This window comes from Ammospiza nelsoni, chromosome 4, assembly GCF_027579445.1.
Source record: "Ammospiza nelsoni isolate bAmmNel1 chromosome 4, bAmmNel1.pri, whole genome shotgun sequence".
Taxonomy (NCBI): Eukaryota; Metazoa; Chordata; class Aves; order Passeriformes; family Passerellidae; genus Ammospiza; species Ammospiza nelsoni.
In genome coordinates, this window is record NC_080636.1 from 54,570,139 (window position 1) to 54,590,041 (window position 19,903).

General features: G+C 41.9%; 1 protein-coding gene across 2 annotated transcripts in view; it reads left to right on the forward strand.

The window, feature by feature from the left end:
• Positions 1-1,294: 1,294 nt before the first annotated feature.
• SLC10A7 (solute carrier family 10 member 7) overlaps positions 1,295-19,903 on the forward strand; it is a 139,680-nt gene continuing 121,071 nt past the window's right edge. Inside the window, exons 1-4 of one of the 2 annotated variants that reach the window (XM_059470954.1) lie at positions 1,295-1,462; positions 4,804-4,886; positions 8,909-9,045; positions 13,545-13,620. In XM_059470954.1, the coding sequence (XP_059326937.1) occupies positions 1,363-1,462; positions 4,804-4,886; positions 8,909-9,045; positions 13,545-13,620 (396 nt within the window). In that variant the 5' untranslated portion in view covers positions 1,295-1,362. Of the gene's footprint in view, positions 1,463-4,803; positions 4,887-8,908; positions 9,046-13,544; positions 13,621-19,903 lie in introns of those variants that run through there. The other variant, XM_059470955.1, reaches the window with a different exon arrangement.

Here is a 19,903-nt window from a genome sequence, read left to right on the forward strand (position 1 = left end):
GCACTGAAATGTACAATCATTTTAAACCTCTCTATTTGGATCAGCTTGCGGGTGGGAGAAGGCACGTTCCCTCCCATATCCAAACACTTCGGCTCTGATGTATCCCTCTTTCCACAAGTGAACCTCCCAGGACACTCAGGGATGTACACACCTTGGAGATCGGCTGAGCTTTCAGCTATAAGCATTTCTTTCCCTGGTAGCAGAAAGCCCGTGGCAGGGCTGTTCCTTGAAGCCTGAACACATCGGCAGAGACTGTGCAGGATGAAACTTGCCAGAGATGTTCAGGAATTGCACAGCAGAGCTGCCGGGCACGGCGGACCCCTGCGGGACGGGCAGCACTGGCGGGAGCCGCTGGAAGTCAGAGCTTCTGCTGCTTTATCATCTCCCATGGGCTTGGAGCGCTGTGGCTGTGGCCGGGCAGGACGATGAATCCATCGGGGAAGCGCCGCAAGAGGGGAACAGGGAATGGAAAGCACGGGTGGAGCACCAGGATGAGGTTTTAGGACACGAGGTTTTAATGGAAGTGGTTCTAGCACTGAGGCAAACCAGGGAAGTACTGTTCGCGACAGGGGCTGAACGGGTGCCTTTGGGTCTGCCCAGAACGGCCAGGCGGGCGCTCAATGGGAACTCCCGGGCGATCCCGATCCACGTGTCCCTGACGGCGCAGCGCCGTGAGGGCGGGCGTGAGCGCACACCGGTCACAGGTGCGTGAGACGGCGGCGGCCCCCGCCCGCCGGCGCTCCTGGCCCGCAGCGAGAGCGCCGCTATCGCTGCTTGCCCTGCCGGCCCCGGCCCGCGCCCGCCCTCACGGAGCGATCCCGGATCCCGATCCCGCCCCAGCGCTTCCCGGCTCGCGCCCGCCCCCCGCGCGTCAGGCGCCGGCCGTCACGCGGGCGCTGTAATGCACCCAAACAGCGCGCACTCCGCGCTGCGCCCGCCCTGCCGCCAGCGCCCGGCCCGCGCCCGCCCGCCCTGCCGGCTCCGTGCCCGCGCTCTTCCCGACCCGCCCGGTGACGGCAGCCACGGCACCGTCCCGTTCCCGCCGCCGCCGCCCGCGGTGTCCTCCTCAGCAGGGGATGTGGGACAGGGCGGCTGGAGCCGGCGGGCGGCCCCGTTTGCGCGCAGCCGTGAGGGAGGCAGCGCGGGGTTGCGCGCCTATTAGGAGGCGCGTGGTAGCGATGGCGGCGGTGGGTGAGCCCTGTGCCGTCAGCGGATCCGGCTGGCCCTGCCGGCGGGCGGTGGGGCCGGCCCCGCCCCGCGCCCGCAGCCGCCCCGAGCAGCCGAGCGGAGCCGGACCGAGCCCGGCCGAACCGAACCGAGCGGCGCCGGGCGGAGCCGAGCCGCGCCGCGCCGGGCAGCGCCATGGGGCTGCTGGAGCGGCTGCGGAAGGAGTGGTTCATCTTCGGCATCGTGCTGGTCATCGCTGTGGCGCGGCTGGAGCCAGGCGTCGGCGTCAAAGGCGGTGAGTGCGGGCGCGGAGTGCGGGCGGGAGCTCCCGGGAGCACCGGGACTTCGGCAACTCCCGGCGGCCGCGCCCCGTCCCGCCCGTGCGGGGTCCCTGCCCTCCATGGGCTCCTCTCGTTCCCTGCTGCCAGCCCCTGCTCCTCAGGATCCCGGGAGCTGCTCCCGCTGTGTTCCCGTGCCTCTGCTCGGCACCGTATCTGTGCCCGGAGCAGCGTCCGGCTCCTTTGGGATCAGGAGCGATGGGAGCCGAGCCGTGGCTGGCTCGGAATGTGCTCCCGTTCAACTCCGCCAGAACTTGCAGGGCTGTGGGCGCCGAGTCCCGCGGCTCGGGGCATGGATTGCTGCCGTCTGGAGGTGCAGCCGAAGGAGTGCTGTGGTAAACTCTCGGGTGCTGTGCTCGGCCAGACCTTTTCCATCGCTTTATAGTAGAACATTTGTGTTTTAAAGTTTTGGAATTTTTTTTTTTTTGTCTCGTTGTGGTTCCCTCTTACTTCCTCATGGAAGGTGGGGGAAAACAGGGAAACTGATCCTGTGGGAAATGATGGTGTGAAAGATGCGTACACGGGGCAAAGCACATCTGTCCCTGGCTGGGCAGGGAGGGCTTGGATGTGTCCCGGAACCAGGGCTGTTGAAAGTCACTGTTATTTAAACATAAACAATGTATCTTTAAGTGTAAACACTGGGGTGAATCCTCGTCGGTTTCCATTGGAACTTCAGCTCCAGACATTCACAGATTTCAAGAACTTATTAAATGTTGTATTTCTTCTTCCTAATTGTTCTCTGGTGGCCTGAGAAAAGGGATGTAGAACACTTCAACAGAATTCCTCTAGCAGTTCCATGTTATGTGAGAGGAGGAAGAATATATCTGTGCTTTTTTTAAATTTTTTTTTTCTTAATAGGGCTGAAGTTTGAGTACAGATGGCTTCTCACTGAGGAGCCAAACTTTTCCCTCCTCTTAGCTTCTGGGGAAAAAAAGAAAGTGATTTAAAACAATATGGCTCTGAACACATGCTGTGGCAGCTCAGGCTCTGGTACCTCATGGAGTTCAGGGCAGGCAAATTCCTGCTGTGCAAGGATCCCCTCTGACATCGGTGTGCTGTTCTGCAGGGGTGAACAGAACCCACGTGGAGCTTTTCGCAGGATCTGCGCTGTGTTTTCTGCACACCTTAGAGACAACTTGAGATTGATAGAATTAGGTGTTTTGTCCCCCTCTGCTTTGAGTGCCGGGCTGATTGTGAGCAGCCGTGTGGGAGGTCCTTTGAACTAGAACAGGAGATAATTGTTCCTCGGCTCACTTCCTGCATGGAAGCACTATGATGGAGCACTTCATTAAATTATCCTGCTGCAAAGAGATGTCAAGCTTTGAGACTGTATTGTTCCTGGGACAACTTGCTTGAAAAATCTTGGAAGGATTGATTGAAAGTAGCGAGCACTTGTTCCCCATGGTGGTATCCCTCCTCTGAAACCATGGGATCTCTGTGCTCTGAGGAAGAAAAATATTTCTTTTTAAAAGCAGAAAGAGGTGAGGGCTGGGAAGTATCAACACAGGAAAAACCTTAGTTTGTCATCTTCCAGCTGACAAAGCCATGCACGGTAATTTGCAGGGCTTTAGTGAATGGTATGGATGGTCCAGCATCCATGCCCGTGGAAGATTGTGCCATAAATAACAAAGATTTGTGTTGTTGTCACCTCCATGACATAAGCCAAGACATTTTTGTGTGTTTTCCTATTTGATAAATGAGCCCATTTAGTTCCTTTGTGAAAAGAATTTTTCTGTTGTGGCCAGAGAGAGTTCCCTGTGCTCCTCGAGTGTGTGCTTGCTCTGGTGGTAGAGGCTTCTCCTGGGAGAAGGAGTTCAGGTAGCCAGTGAAAAACCAGAAACCAGAAAAAACTGAGTCCTGGAGAACCCCTGTTGTAGCCAGATTAACCCACTGCCTGTCTGCTGTATGTGCATGTACACAGAGACTCTAATCTTTTAAAGGATTAGAAAAAAGAGGTAATTGTGTCTATAAAATACAGTTTTCTGTAGAGCTATATATATACTTATGTAATCTTTTGAGGTTTTTTTCCCCCCCAACTATTCAGTTAATGTGCCATAATTCTGCAACTAGTTATGTGCTTTGTTGCAACTGTTAACTCTTGCATTTCCTGTCTCGTTTTTACCTTAGTCTTACGTCTATGTAGCTTGGTGGGGTTTTTTGATTGTTTGTTTCTTTTGGGTTTTTTGGGTGTTTGGCAAACACAGTTTTAGTGTCTTGTCAGCAGAGTTCTCTCTAAGAGTAGGATTTGGGTTGAAATGACTTGAGATGCAAATTTGACTTGTACAGTCAAGTCCCTTTGATTTAAGGACCACTGACCCTACTCCAGTGTGACCATCAATGTGTCATTCATCCAGGGGAGCAGAAAGGTTCCTCTCTCCTGCAGTGCTGAGTCAAGGCTGCCTTGTTTGCTGCTGCAGTTTTGCTCAGGACAGTTTGGGGTCACTTGTAGAGTGAGGATATTACTTTGGTCCTAAGTAGACTGCTCGTATTTTCTTTCTAATGTAATATCTGGTTGAATGCTCATGAAAAAATGAACACATACATTTTATGCCTGGTGGCCTCTGAAGGCAAAGTGTATTAAGAGAATTTGTCATTTTTATAGGAGCGTAAAAAAAGACTATATTTTAATCTCCCTGAAAAAGTATATAAATATATACAAATGTAAGCCTTTAATACATTGGAACCCTTGGTGGTGCAGGCATCTGCCCCTGCTGCTCTCACTGCAGCAGTGTCTGAAATGTGTTATTGTGGGGCTGGAATGAACCATTTGGAACCATTTTCTGTTGTGAGGGAAATAACAGAATTGTATTGCCCCGAGGAAATGATTGCAAGGTGTGATTTGGGTTCTTCTGTGCAGGCAGCCAGACAGGTGTGTGTGGGTTGTAGGGAAAGAAGTGAGAGGGAGCTGTGTGAGGGATGTCAATGGCCCAGTTAATATTTTTACTGGGGTGTATGGTTTGAGTTTGCTGATGCTGTAGGGATAGTCTGATTGCAGCAATGTGAAAGGCTCCCCATTTTCAAATTTCCAAAATTTGTCTGTGAGTTCCCAGTGGCCTCTAATCATGGAAGTCAAATTTATAGGATGACTTAACTCACTCTGCACTCACTGGTTTACTTTTATTTAAAAATGAATATAATGCTTTCTGTAACTTGAGAGAAATGCCATTCTTTTTATTAGAGACTTTACTGATTAGACTTTCTCCAGGTATTTTTTAAGTATTCTCACTTACTCTGATATATGCATATTATTTTCCCTTTGACTGTAACTCACTTTATTCTCTACATCTGTATTTTTTAGGACCCCTGAAACCAGAAATTACCATAACTTACATTGCTGTTTCAGCTATATTCTTTAACAGTGGACTCTCCTTAAAAACTGAGGTACTGTAATTTCTCATTTCTTCATTCCTGTTATGCTCTAAAAAATTTTTGTGTTCCTTTTGATCAGATTTGAATGTAATTGGAATGGTGGTGGTACTGGGAGGATGGCTAGCAAGAGAAGATAAATGTTAGATGTTTAAGGAATAGCCCTCCTTGATATTAGAAGGTGCTTCACAAGGCAATGAGGATGATGAGAGGGATATTGTGAATAAATGTCACCCATCCCCAGAGGGTGAGCGGTTTGTCTCTGCACAGCTTTAACTAAATGGAAGTGATGAGCACAATTTGGGGACTGGATGTACACCCCGATTGTGGCCCAAACCCAAATCAGGGTGGGATGCAGCTGTTCACTCCTGGATTGCTGGGAACAAAGACCTGGTGGCTTTAGGTTACCCTGTTTGGTAGGGCCAGGGCAGCAGCTGGGGTCAGCACAGAAGGGTTCCTGTGCAGATACAGTGTCAATATACAAGGGCAAAGTCTTGGTAATGTTTTCCCATAGGATTTTGTTGTGGACAGGTGGACTTGAGGTACCTGCACTCTGGTGCATATCACAGGCACTGGGATTTGTTTAAAATTTTGTGTCACTTGTTATTCAAAGAGGAACAGTCTGGGATTCAGAAGAGATGAAGGAATCATGGAGAAAGGAGATGATGGCTATGTGCCAAGAAGAGAAGGAGCAGCCAGAGTTGAAATGAAACACTGCACGTCTCTGCTAATCTAGTTTTTTGATTCATTTATGCTGTTGACTAACAGGGGATGCTATTCATAAGTTGCATGATACTAATGCCTGAAAGAATCATCACAAATTTATCCAATTATCTCCTGGTGAACTAGGATTTGAGTGAACACTGTGCACTCAACAACAAAAAAAGTCTCTCCACCTCCATTCTCTCTCATGGTTGTAGTGGTGAACTTTCAAGTGGAGGAGGTGTTTGAGTTGATGGCTGTCCTCTCCTTTGCTGTCTCCTGACAGTTTTGGCACTAGGACTTCTAGTTCTGCCAGGACACAGTGTAAGTGAACTTGGGAACTTTAGTCACCTCTGTAGCAGCCTTGTGGGGATGCAGGAAGAGCCCTGTTATCTGTTTGCCTGGAATGGTAACTAATCCTAATGGAAATAGGCTGTGGAGAGGCATTCTCTTCCACAGAGAAGAGAACTCAAAACACAAACCTGTGTAGTATTAATAGAGTGGACTTTTTCCTCTTTCAGGCTTAGGAATCTTGCATGCAGAGAAAAAAATATATTTTTTTCCCTTTCACTAGTTTGTATCCTTGAAACCATGTTTTTGTAAAGCAGCTGTGAGAAATCAGTAGCATTGTCAAAGTCTTGATTAAATTCTCCATGCTAGCTTACATCTAACTCCTTCCAGTTAAGGTGATGTGACTGCTAGTTTTCTGGGCAATGTGTCATGTCTTACTTTGAACTTACATAACTTTTTTCCATCTGTGGTATTAAAAGCAATATATTGATATAAATGAAGTTTTTACAAGATGTTTATGTTCAGGGAGCTGATCTCAGATTGCTTTGGGAGCAGCAGTCAGGGCTGGTGCTGTCATCCAGCTTCATGAATGAGCTAGGCCTTTCCTGAATTTCTGCCATGGAGATAGAAGCCAGAATTAGAAAATAATTTCTCACATTGTAGCTTGTGCAATAACTTTCTAAAGCGTATGTTAAAAACAATCCTTATATGTGTTAGGTGGCCAGGTCATGTTTTTATTAAAATACTTTGAGGCATGTTTTAGTTGTTTAAAGCACAACCTAAAGTTGGTATTATTACTCAATATGCCTTTTTATTGGATTGCAAAGTATATGGTTTTTGCTTTTGGCTTTATTTGTTCTTGACCTGTGTATCAAGTGTTCTACCTTAGATAATGTATTAGTTAGATGGAAACTAGTGTTTGTATGCTTTATGACAGGATGAAAAGTTTGTAAGTGTTAACAGAGGCCTTCTGATAAATCTGAAATAGTTAGAAATAATTTTGAAATAATTAGAAATAATTTAAGGTTACACTTCTGGTTTAATCTGCTGTGTAAATGCATGCTCAAAAAATTTTGCTAGTGTGTTCGGAAAGCATTTTACAGAATAATTGGCAACATTCAAGGAGTGCCTGTCTGTGCATGGCCTTGTTACACTTTCAGAACCAGAGGTGACCAAGGTCCTCTTAGATTTGTAGAAACACTCAGTGTTCTCTAACAAGAACATTTCATTCCACCTTAATATAATGTTATTTCAGTTTGCAGTGACTGGATAGCTTGCTCTTTTAAAGCAAATACCTCCCATAGGGCCCCAGAAATTAAATCACATACTTGAGTTATCCATTTCAACGAGGAATTTGGCGAGGCACTGAAAACACTGTTGGCTCTGTGTGGGTATTTGCTCAGAGGAGTCCAGCTGTGACTATCAGAAGAGTGCCTGGATGGCAACAGGGACCCACACCAGCCAGGGGGAGGCTGGGATGGGCTCCCTAAAGGGTGTGAAATACTGGGGAAGACAAGGTAACCCGTTCTGTCTGGTGTGCAGAAACACAGTCCTCACCAGCAGCTTCCAGCAACTTTTTTGAGGTGGCAGATGTATTTTTGGATAAGTCCTTGTAAATTGTTTAAGAGGGTGAAGGCTGTTTGCTTTATCACAGTTTATGCTGCGATCATCCAGTCTAAGGCATAATATTACAATAATATTATTGTATTATCTAAATAATTTATTCTAATATTATCTAAAGAACTATTATTATTCTCAAAGGCAATCACTGGAGACATTTTCAAGATTGGTAATTTAGATCTGCAAAAATTTGTTCCATCAATACAGCATTCCTCCATGCAGTAGATTGGGTGTGTTGTATCACCTTCCTTGCTCCCTGGAAGTTACAGTGAGGCTTTCTTTCTGTCTTGAGTTTTGGTTTGGAGGTATCACAGAGTATTCTTAAAACCCTCTGGTTTTGAGGCATTTTCCAATTGTAAAAATATGATATTAGGGTACTTCTGTATGTAAGATACAGATAGATAGATATGTTTAATGCATCTGGAGTGTCAGCTGGAGAATCCCAGCAAATTAGATTTTGAGTAAGAGTGCTGTCAGTTCTTTTGCGCTGTTTACTTGAGAAAAGTGCAAGTTACTGTGAGAGAAAGGAAGAGGGATTTTTATTCTCAGTCTGTGAGATTTGAAATGAATTGAATTTCCTTGTGCTCAAAAACCTGTGTGGAAGGTCCTTGAAGTGCCTGAAAAGGGAGAAACAGACACAGAGGTAGCAGAAGAGTTTTTTTTCTTTAAGGGTACTTGATCACCTCTCTGGAGTGCTCTTACACTATTTAAAATTAAGTTTTTCTTTGTTGTTTTCTGAGTCTCCAGTGGTATTTTAGACTTTATTTCTCTGAAATTTATGGCTTAACAGTTTTTAGCTTGTTATGGTCTTAGCATTCTTTCTTTGTTATTCTTCATCAGACTTCTTTTTGTTCCTATAAATTTCCTTTTGATACAATAAATTATCAAAGTCTGCTACTTTGCTTTTGGGGAAAAAATATCAAACATAAAAAAACAACCCCTGACACCATAAATGAATGGTTGGAGATACAAACATGCATAGACATCCTTTTTTTTCTAAATAGTATAAATGAGAATCAGCATATGTGGCTCTCTTTAGACAGAGGAACCTGAAATCTTGTCCTCACTACAAGTTTTCATGATTCCTGCTATGGAAAATCAGTAAAGTAAACAGCCATCAGTGCAGTTAACACAGGTTTGAAGCCATGACAAAGTGCTAAGGCTGCCTGCTGAAAAGCTGCAGTTCTGAGAGCTACACTATTATTGAAGTGCTGGACAATTCTTGTGGAAAAATGCCCAGGAGCAGACAGCTTTTATGTTGCCTGGATGTACTTCATTATTAAAGAGATCAGATGATCCCTAAAGGTGACTTTTTGACATGCACTCCTTTTGTATGGTAAAGCTGATCCTAGTTTTAAAAGCACAAATATGATCTTACTTCAGCTGTTATGACTGCAACTTCCTCTCTTCTTTTTCTCTTGCAGGAGCTGACAAGTGCTTTGATGCATGTGAAACTACACCTTTTTGTCCAGATTTTTACACTTGTGTTCTTCCCAACAGCAATATGGGTCTTTCTTCAGCTGTTATCAATCACACCTATAAATGAATGGCTTTTAAAAGGGTATGTTTAAGTATAATGGAGTGAAATATATTTGTAGCTGTCATCTTAAAGGTCTGCTTATCCTGCAACTGGTATTTTGTGGTACTGTGAACAGATTTTGCTGGTTGTGTTTTGTGCTTCAGCGCTTTGCTGTTGAAAACAAAGTACATGCAAAGATTATCCCTTCAGGAACCTGCTCTCATTTTCAGAAGGTCTGGACAGTCTTATGTGTAGGGTTGCAACAGATTAGCTTTCTTTTTCACAAAACACAGCTGAAGTGATGGGTTGGGTCTCAAGGAAGGTGGGGAGGAAAGAAAAGAAATGCTGAAGGAAAAGCCATGAATATGAATAAATAAATATTGTGTATGCCACATACTGGTCTTCTGTTTTTAAGTAGTTTGTGTTGAGCATTTCTTGCATGGCTTCAGTATCAGCTTCCAGCTAAATTATGGGGAAAAAAAGAGTAAAGTTTTTATCGGACAAGAACTTTGTGATGAGCAGAAACTAAGGTACCATGAAAACAGTGTGTTTTAAATCTTACCAATGTGCAAAGCTGCATGGATGGTGTACTAGGGATAGATGTTGTGTAAAAAAGAAAAGTTAAAAGGTTTTTTTTTTTTTTGAAATGGGAGTCAATACTTAGTGCCATGCAGGTATACTGGAATGTCTGAATGTTAAAAATCAATTATTTCAGAAAACTACTGAAAGAATCCCCATTGTTTCTTACTGCTTGGTGAAACATTGCTTGGGGAGTTCCTTGTCTTAAAAGTTTAATGAAAAAGCTGCTCATGTTGATGTTTCTACAAGGCCTAAACCTAAAGAGCATTTCATTTTGTTTGTAAGAGGCTTCTCCTGATGCTCCACCAAGTGTGAATTGGTCCAAATAACACTGAAAAGGTGACACTGAGACAACATCAATTAAAAGTTAACACTTTTTTGCTTAACAGTGTCAGTAAAGCAAGGAAATAACAAGATTGAGATATGATGTTCATTTGTATTTAGCTATTTGCAGTAAAGGGTATTTTTTACAATAAAATAATAGTGAAGTTTTTCCTCAGCTAGGAGAAATATGTGATTTTCCACAGTAGCCAAAATTCCTTCCTAATCCTTTCTGAAGTGCAAGGTGAAAGAGATTTTTGTGGGGTTTTTTTGTTCCATGAAGCATGTCTCATTCCTTCTTTCCCATGAGTCTTATGCCCCTTTGGTTCTTAGTACTTGAGTGACATGATTTGTTGCACACCTGAGTATAATTATATGTATATGCATGCACACTTGTAAAACTGGTTGTAACACTTGGGATGTATGTGTTTTTGCAAAGAAAAGAAATACTTGTGCATTTGTCTCTCTAAATGTGGAGCCTAAACCAGGCTCATGTGTCATGAGAGTGTGTCTGTGTCCTACTAGTGAGCTGCTGCACTTCTGTGTGCTTCAAGCTGCCTTTCAAGCACTTGTTCCTTGAGTACTGCTTCTGATTTGGCTTTTTTATCTTTTGGTGCAGTAACTCTGTATTGAGGCTTCATTGAAAGAATTATCAGATTGAGGAGTTCAGTTAAGGTGGTTTGGTTGGGGTTTTTTTTAAGAGTGCTTTCTTTAGAAGTACTGCTGTTCAGGCCATGCTCAGAGCTGTACAGGGTGATGCAGGTGAGAAAATATTGAGCTCTGTCCTAATTTAGAATAACACATTTCAAAGCATGTGCCTCTGTGTGTGTGAGGGACTGTGCTGTGGCAGCTCTGTGTAAACAAAAGTTCATTCTCATGCCCCACAGCTGTAGTTTTTATTCCCTTAGAAACACTAAGGAAAACAGGGAAGGGAGCAGGTTTGGGCAAAGTTGCTTCCTTATCACCATTTAGCACAGCATGTGGTGGAGGCTGCTTGGTAGCCCTCCAAAGGGCTGGAAAAACAGGCATGTGCTCCCAAGGGCAGGCAGCACCCTTGGCAGGGTGGCTCCCTGGGCCCTGCAGCTCTCCACTGCTCCCTACCCAAGGTTATGCCTGAAGGGCACAGCCCACAGAACCTTTTCCATCTTGCTTCACAATGCATGGTAGCTTCTCCCATCCTCTCTAATGGTCTGTTTTTACTGTAAGTGTTATTTGAGAGGCAGGTTTGGGTGCTTGTAGGGGAATAGAATATAGGTAAATAAAAGTAGTATAGAAAGTAATCTTATCCCCTAAAGAGTTGCAGCTGAGCCAATTGCTAGAGATTAGGAACAGGCCTGATGTTAACAGGCCACAGCTGTAGCCAATAAGAACAGTGTTATAAAAGAGTGGATTGGTTGTCTGAGGGGAACTGGAGTCAGTTGGTGACTGTGAGGATAAGGAAGAGTCAGTGCTTAGAGGAGATGCCTACAAGAAACATCAAGGAGGTACAAAACTCTAGCAATATGGAACCCTTGCAATATACTGACAATAGAACTCTTGCACTATAATGACAACAGGTGGTACCAGCTTTTCATCTGTGTTTCTTCAGCTGAGGGGGATTTTTTTCTTTCCCCCCCCTCTCTGTCTGGGATGATATTAGGAAGTTTATTGCTTTGCAATTAATTTGAAATTTATAAAATAGAGGAGAAACTGACATCCTCCCAAGCATCTTATAATTTAATTTTTTGTTAGTTGATCGGGTTTTGCATTGACAACATCTATTTGAAAAGGAGCATGAAGCAGGTTATTAATTATTTTTAATTAATATTATCTGTATGGACAGATTCACCTTTTCTCCAGTTTAGCATGTAGCATTTACAGCACAGGTGGTGAGGCATGAGATGCAAAGATCAGGTATAAGGTACAATTTTGGAGCTTTCACATCTGAAACCTGTGACTTCAGACTGCTGCTCAGTTGTCTGTAGTGATATCAGCAGAAGAGAAAATGTCTGGCCCCTGATGTTAGTACTCACAGCATGGCCTGATCCAGTGGAAAGTATGAGTTGGTTGGTTGTTATCTCTAGTAGTCTGTTGGCCATTAGAGGAGTCTGTTTATATATTGGTAGAATTGTGTGGTTGATACAAACTGAAAAAAAAGTTTACAGGCACATATTTCCATACACTCAATTAAGAATATATCCTTTTAGTTTGTACCAGTTTTTTTTTTTAGATTAATATTGCTTGATAGGGATTTTTATTTTTAATCCCAAATATGTTGTTTTCAATTTGAGAGGGTTAACAGAGGTTGTATGATTAAATCTTTCCCTTATAGTATGGAAAATCCCTGCCAGCTGAGATGAATGCTCTTGCACACATTTTGTACCTCTCTGGATAACTCTGAATTTAATCCACTCCTTATTAGAGCAGGTGAGAAGTTTGAGGAGCTGGCTGCCACACAGGAGAGATAACTGTATCACAGTGTAGGAGATGGATATCAGGACCCATGTCTTTGTTTGCCTGCTGTATATTTTGCCTGCCTGTATATTTTCCTCTATGTTTCCAGACTTTGCTGCACCATTTCTTTTTCCTGTATTTCATTTCTTTTCAATGTGAGCTTATTCTGCTATGTGCTGACAACTCTCTGCTGCCATAGCTTATTTCACTGTAAGTTTGCTCTGTGCTTCCAAGGTGCTGCTTGGCACCTTGTGGTTGGATTTATGTAATGCTTACATTGGCTGCCTCTTCTTTTCCCACAGTGTCTGTAGCTGACAAAGGGAATGCTGTCATTGTCACTTACCTGTTTCTTCTCTTTAAGCTTTTTGTATGTTTGTAGAATATTAATTGCACTGCAATGTGCACCCTGGTGCCTGGGTTTAGTACTTCTGTTTGCTGCAGCTTTTTGGCATTGCCTTTCTTGGGGGTTATACTGATGTGGTTACAAATGCAAAGTAGTTTACCACTAGTAATTGATTGTTCTGAATTAGAATCTCAAGCTCTGATGCTTGAAAACATATGTAGATTCCACACTTTTGGGGATTTTTCAATCTATTTTATTCCATTCATTACTGTTCCTTCCAAGTCAACACAGTTTTTCATTAGAAGCCCTATTTTACTTAGCCCCAGATTTAATTGTAATTTATCATGGTGTGATTTTGTGGGCTGTCTTTGAAAACAAAGGAAAGCTCACCACTTCTTTCTTACTTTGAAACAGCATTTATTGTGCAATTCAATAACTTTGCTGCACAAACAATGCTACGAAATGACAATAATAATAGGGTACCTTGGATTTCTAAAGTGTGAGAGAAAGCTGTTGATGCTTTGATGGCAGCCAGGTGATTTTATCTGGAAGTCTGTGATAGATGTATAGAGACCTTTGTGAATGAGAGCTGCAGGACTACAGATGGGGAAGTGGAGTCACAGAGAGGTTAAGTGTTTGTGCTTTTTGCATGGTGACATGACACTTCACTGTGCTGACTGGTGAGAGATGGCACAGAAATGCTGTCAGCAGGAGTGCCTTTCCTAGTACAGGGCTGGAAGTGATTGGAAACTGATTGCACTGCACAGGTGATAGGATTTTACTTGGCTCTTTGGTATTTTAAGGTAGCAGGTTGCTTTGTGTTTGCCTCCTGTAAGGAATGTAACATTCTTTTTGTTGTTTTCAGCTTGCAGACAGTGGGCTGTATGCCACCTCCTGTGTCTTCTGCTGTAATTTTAACCAAAGCTGTTGGTGGGAATGAGGTGAGTTTGCATTTTGGCTTTTTTAAACATACTCAAATGAGTATTTATTGATGATGAACTCAAGTGGCAAAGCACAGGCAGAAATGTGACGCTACTGTGGTTTGTAAAGCATTCTGGAATGAGGGGTTGGCTGTTGACTTGGTGTTAAACAAGGAGAACAGTGATATGTTACATGCTGGTATGGGTGAAACTGAAAGAAACTCACTTTTCTGAGGTGATACAAAGGTTTCTGCTAGAAATTAGTGTTGGGAGATTTCTGGTGATTGCTACACTGGAGATCCAAAACTCTATAATGTTCCTGTGCTCGGTTGTAGTTATTGCATAGACCAATAGATTTGCAGTGCAGTTGTGCCCTTGCAGAGATTCTTTGGGTGTATTCAGTATTAGAGGTCCTGTAGTAGGAGTTTCTCAAGCTTGAAGCTGCAAATGTATCAAGGGACATGGCAATACAAACATAGATTTAAATCTTAGATTGTTATTTGAGACGGCATGAAGTGAAAATTCAGGGAATGTGGAGTTCTCTGACGGGGATGCAATGCAAAGCTCTCAACAGATAGGAAATCCTGGAATAGAAGTTGTTGGTATAAACTCAGCTTGGTAGTGATAAATTTCTGCCTTAAAATGGCATATTCTGGTATAATTTCAGTCTCATCTTTATCCACAAAGCACTTGCTGTTTTCAGGAAGGCCAGATAAATGGCATTTAGGAAATTAATCCAGCTGTGCTAATTAATGAGCTTGTTTCCTTTAGATTTCCTTCCTCCTAGCTGCTGAAGGTGGAGGAGACCTGGTAGGTGAAGAAAGGAGGGAATTAACATTGACAGATGGGATTTACACCCGGGGCTGTTGGATGCTATTCTGAAGGGCTAAAGGCAAATCTTAATTCAGCCATAGAACTCCTGTGTGAGGTTGGGTGGTTCGCTTCAACCACATGTTTTAAATATGGCCATTAGTTGTGAACTTCTCATTTTCTGAGTTCAGGCTCTTGGGACCGATTAATGTCAGCTTTGAAAACACATGATAGCACTGAAAGAGATTGAAGTTGTACTTTGTACTGACAAAGTGCTGTTTAATTGCTTTATCCTCTGAAGAGAGACCCAAAGTATTTCAAGTCAACCATCTCTAATTATGGGCAATCCTGATGCACATCACTGTCTGCCAGTTTGCTACCTTGAAAAAAGAACCATAAAATTGTCTGATGGAGGTCCTGGGGAGTAGTTACTATGAAGAAATAATTCAAGTGCCCAATAGTGATCAACAGAGAAATGAGAGGTTTTCCAGTTATGATTCTACATGTAGATGCTGTAAATTACAGCAAGATACCAGATAGTGAACAGTGAGGATTAATTGAGTGAGTGCTCATTCAGCACTGTTTGTACTATCCTCGGAACAGGGTAAAGATCCTTTGGAAAAACGACAGTAAGATTGGTGAAAAAGAAAGCCACATCATACAGGAGGGAGAGAGGTACTTTAGTTTCTTATCATTAGAAAGCATTTTCTTATGGTAGTGTCCTTCAGGGGTGGTGAGGGTGTGTGCATTTTATACCTGAAAAATAGCTGCTTTCCATTGTGTGGTTGTATAAATCACCGACAAGGTAAAGTTTGAACTCTGATTCTTCTGTGCCAAACTGGTGTTAGAGGAATGTAAAAATGCATACTTTGTAGTAAGTTTTACAGATAGTTGCTGACAGCAGAGAGGGTGATTCAAGAATTGGGCCTTGGGAACTGGGGGTTCTCAGTCAGGCTCTAAGAGAGTCTGTAAAGGAAAAACTCCCTTTAAAGAAGCTCAGTGTAGACAAAACGTGGCAAAGTTATTTCCAGACTTGAGCACATTTCCAATGCAAGCATATTTTTGGGATTTGATGTTTCTTTGTTGTTCAGATTAATCTTTCTTCTGAGGATGAGCAAATCACATCCCTCATGCTAGGGGAGGAAAACAGTCTCACACCTCTCCTTGCCAGACTTCAGCTGAGCTGTTACTGATGTAGTTCTTGTTCTGATATAAGCAGAACACTGCATTTTTTCCCATTTCAGTTTGAATCCATTCTGAAATAGAAGGAATTTAAACCTGGGAGTCAATTGGAAATACAAATGGTTGTACTGTGAGAGTATTTGGTCATAATCATGCTTCTTGAAATGGTTTTTGCCTCAACAAATGTGTATCCCTTACCTAGAGAAATTGGTTTGTCTGAGGATGTATCTACACTGCATAGTGGAATATGAAGATGAATGAGCTTGCTCAGAAGGGATATAGCATGAAGCTCCACGGGAAGTAATTAGTCTGGGAAGTGTCCTGCTGCTGTAGAGCACAGGCACACCCTCAATAACTGCTCTGAAGACTTCTTTGGATGTCTTGAAACACAGCACTTCAGAGCTGTGGTGGCTGCCTGTGCTATGAGAGTGTAGAGGGGTTTAGGTTTCTTTGTCTAAGTAGAAATGACTGCTAATTGTCATTTTGGACTTGGGGTATTCTCAAAGAAATATCAGGCCCTGTGTCATGGGAGAAGTAGTACCCCTGGGGCTGGGGAAATGTGGTCTCTATTTTTAGCTCTCTCATCAACCTTTTGGGTAAAACAGAATGAGTTACTGTCTCTCTGGGGTTGGCTGTGGTGCATAATAGCACATTTGTGAAGTGTTTGAAGATCATTGCTGAAAAAATCTGATATAAGATCTATATTTTATTGGCCTGGGACAGGGTAATTAAGTATTTGGTCAAGTGCTTCAAAAGTGACATACATCATTAGAGGCTACTTGGGTGGTGGATTTTGCTGCATATTAATTGGAAAATTTGGTTGTGAGATAATAAAAGGGAAACTTGCTTTCTTCTCTGTTTCTCCTTCACCCTGATTTTCCATCATTGCTCCTGTGATCTTTTCTTGTGTTACTTTCATTAACCCTGCAAGTAACTTTCTAAACCAGCCTGCTCCTAGCTTTTGTCACAAATGCACTTAGCTCATTAGCAAGGCCAGTTTCAAGTACTGAATGTTAGTTTGGTACATATGAAGGCCTATATGAACAGAAAAAAGTTTCATACGTGAACTGGTGAAAAAATGAGGTGGGATCACCATAAGAATGAAAATCTAATTTGTAATTTGTTGTTTAATTTCTCAATTACATAGTTGTTTCTGTCAATCAGTTCTCATGTTTTGTGTAGAGGACAGTCCATGAAGATAAAAAAATTGGAATGAAAACCAGGAGGCCTCACATTTTTTCTTTGCTCTTGTGCTGTGAAGGGTCAGGATTTTAATGGTGTAGCTTGACAGCACTGAAGGCTTTGTTGTGTCATTTTTTTTCAACAAGTCTTGTAGTTTTTCAGTGAAATTATAAAAACAATTTCTTTAAGAGTCTGCAATAGAGAAAAATAAATATGTCATCATTTCAAGGCAGTGTTAAGACAAACCTATTAAAAGCTCAGAGATACTCAGACAGAAGTGCTGTAGAGATGCCAGGTATTACTACAAAGTATTCAGACAGCAAATGTCATACTCTCCTTAAGAATCAAAGTAATGAAGAAAAGAGATTGAAAATTAGATCTATAAGTCTATTATCAGTTTGGGAGAAAAAGCAATTTGTGATGACTTTTATGGCAGCTTAATGACATACTTTTGGAAAGTGTAACATAACAGGCAGGAGCTGTGATGGAATTGTACAGATAAATCATGGCAGACAGCTCATTTTGTTGAAGAATACTTTGGCTATTTTGCTATCTCATACACCACACAACCACTGAGGATTTTTTTGTTATTGTTCAGTTGAGCTATGGCTTGTAGAAAACATCTTGATCAACGTGCTGCTTTATTTTATTATTTTGTTTTCAACTTTAATGTGGCTCTGCTATGTCCTTATGTAAAACAAGGTGTTGCACATGCAAGACAAGATTTTGAAATATGAAATAATCTAAAATGAAGAAAGCCAGAAAGGTGTTAATGAAACAAGGTATAAAGTAAAGAAATAGTTCTATTATTGATTTTTAGATTTGATTTTTGAAGCAGATGTAGAACATAAAACTGATTACAAATTTGCAAGATCCACAACTAACCTTTCTGAGACAGAATCAAGGGAGAGCAGCAACAATTACCCAAAAAATTATATACAATAATTTTAAATGATATTTTGAAAAACATAGCACATGAATAGTTTCTGAGAAATGAAGACTGGAAAATTCCTTTGTCTCTGTGTTTTCGGTGTTCTTTTTTTTATTTTTAGTAGAAATAAAGAAAAAGTGAACTCTAACACTACTGTAAAGTCACAGGAAAGATATTGATTTCTCTAAAAATATCTGAAGTTCTTTGAACTGTATATACATGTACATTAACCTTTTAGAAAACAAAACAAAATGCATAAAAAGAAGTACAAGCTCTAATGGTTTGTGATTCATACACTGATGCACCAGTGTACCATGAGTGTTTACCCTTGGAAGGTAACACATGAACATTATGAAACAGAATTTTTTAAGATCTTCAAATAAACTGTGTCATGGTGTTTAGTTATCTTCTATAATATAGTTTTTCCTCTCTAAATGTAAGTCAGTAGTGTTGTATAAAATTTGATATCCAGATTGCCCTTAAAATATTCACATGACCAGGTTTTCTTTATGAAAGGATAAGTAATTTAATGTTATTGTTTTTAAATGTGATACTGTAAAAAAAAAGAAATATCATTATGCTTTTTTCCTTTCCTAAGTAGTAAATTTTGTCTGCCTAGACGGATTAAACAATTCTAAATGAAAATTAGATAATTCTACTATTAGATACTGTACTGAATTCACTTGGAAATATGAGAAAGTTGGAGGACAAATTTAGGCAAAATGTCTGTACTTGATATGTACAAATATAAAGAACTGTGTCAGCAGAAGCTTTGTATGTACATAGGAGCTGTTGTGCTATTAAACTCTATTCTAGTATTACAGTCTAATTTTTTATGTATCCTAAGAGTTTACTTTTCTTTTATCATTGCTGTGCTTTGAGCAGATGGTTTTTTATTGAGCTATTTATTGATACTTAGGGTTTTTTCCTTCCCTGAGTGGTGAGTGCATTTTATATCCATGAATGCATAGGAGGAGCCCAAATTATGACTTACAATATGAATTTCATCACTGAAATGTGTCCCAGTCATGCAGCTCCATTAGGTCTCTCCAGAGTTCCTCATATCTTCTCAAGTCTTCCATAACCCAAAGCAATTGGGAGTCTTTGGGGTTTTTCCCTTCCCTCACTGATCTCCTTTTGTTTATCAATAGTAGCTGTAGTACAAACCCACTAGTCAAACTGCTGAGAGGGAGGGGGATTTTCAAAGGAATACAGCTCTGCTCTTAATTCAGTGGAGCAAATCCAGGCTAACATGAGATGTGTGAAATCCCCAGTCAAGCACTTCAGCTCCAAGCTCTTTACTTTGTACAAGGATTCTCCAGCACCTTTGAAAAGCAGCTGATTTACTAACCCAAGGTGTCAGTGGTTGAGTTAGACTTGGGATAAGATTTCATTTTGCTATTACCTGTAACTGAGAGTCTTTCATATGGCTCATAAGGTGTCCAGTGGAAAAGTCCTGGGTGTGCAAGCCAGTAGGGAAGTGCAACACTCTTAGAGCTGTGCAGTTGAGATGCATGAAACAGAACTTGCAGTCTTGTGCATGTTCAGCCTTCCCTTGTAGCAGTTCTGCCATAATCTAGGATGCTGTAAAATAGCCTGTTTAAATTGCACTAAACTGGGCTGTGGCTGGAAGCTACCTGGAATCATCACAGCCTTTTGTTTTTACAGCTGTGTTTGCACAACTGTCCTAGATCTGACTTTGTAAGAGTGTTTTTAGAGGCTTTGCTGTTACTGTTCTGCAGTGCTTGGCTGGGAAGCCAGGTTTTTTGTCTACTGTGGCACAGCCACTGACCCTGAAAGCTGTTTGTGGCATAAAGAAGCCAGGACAGGAGGGAGAGTCTTGCTCTCACGCTTGACAAAAGTGGCCTTTTAAAGAAAGGTGGTTTGGAATTTGTCTTGGTCTGCAGGTTATTTCAGTCCCAAAGTTATACTGTGCAAGAGCTTCCTTTATTTAGCAGTGAGTGCTGTATGAAATGCATTGTATATGCAAAGCAAGCATTTTTATATGTGAGCAATTCAGAAATAGTTATATTAAAGTATTTGCAGAGAGTGGGGTCTAGTGTTCTAAAATTCAGGCTCTGTACTCTTCGCTGTTTGATTTTATGCCTGTTTGAGAGAGAGCAGGTATTTTGCTAGCAAGGAGAGTGTTACCCATTCTTCCTAACTCAGCCTTTGAAGATAAATACATTTTGAAGGGCA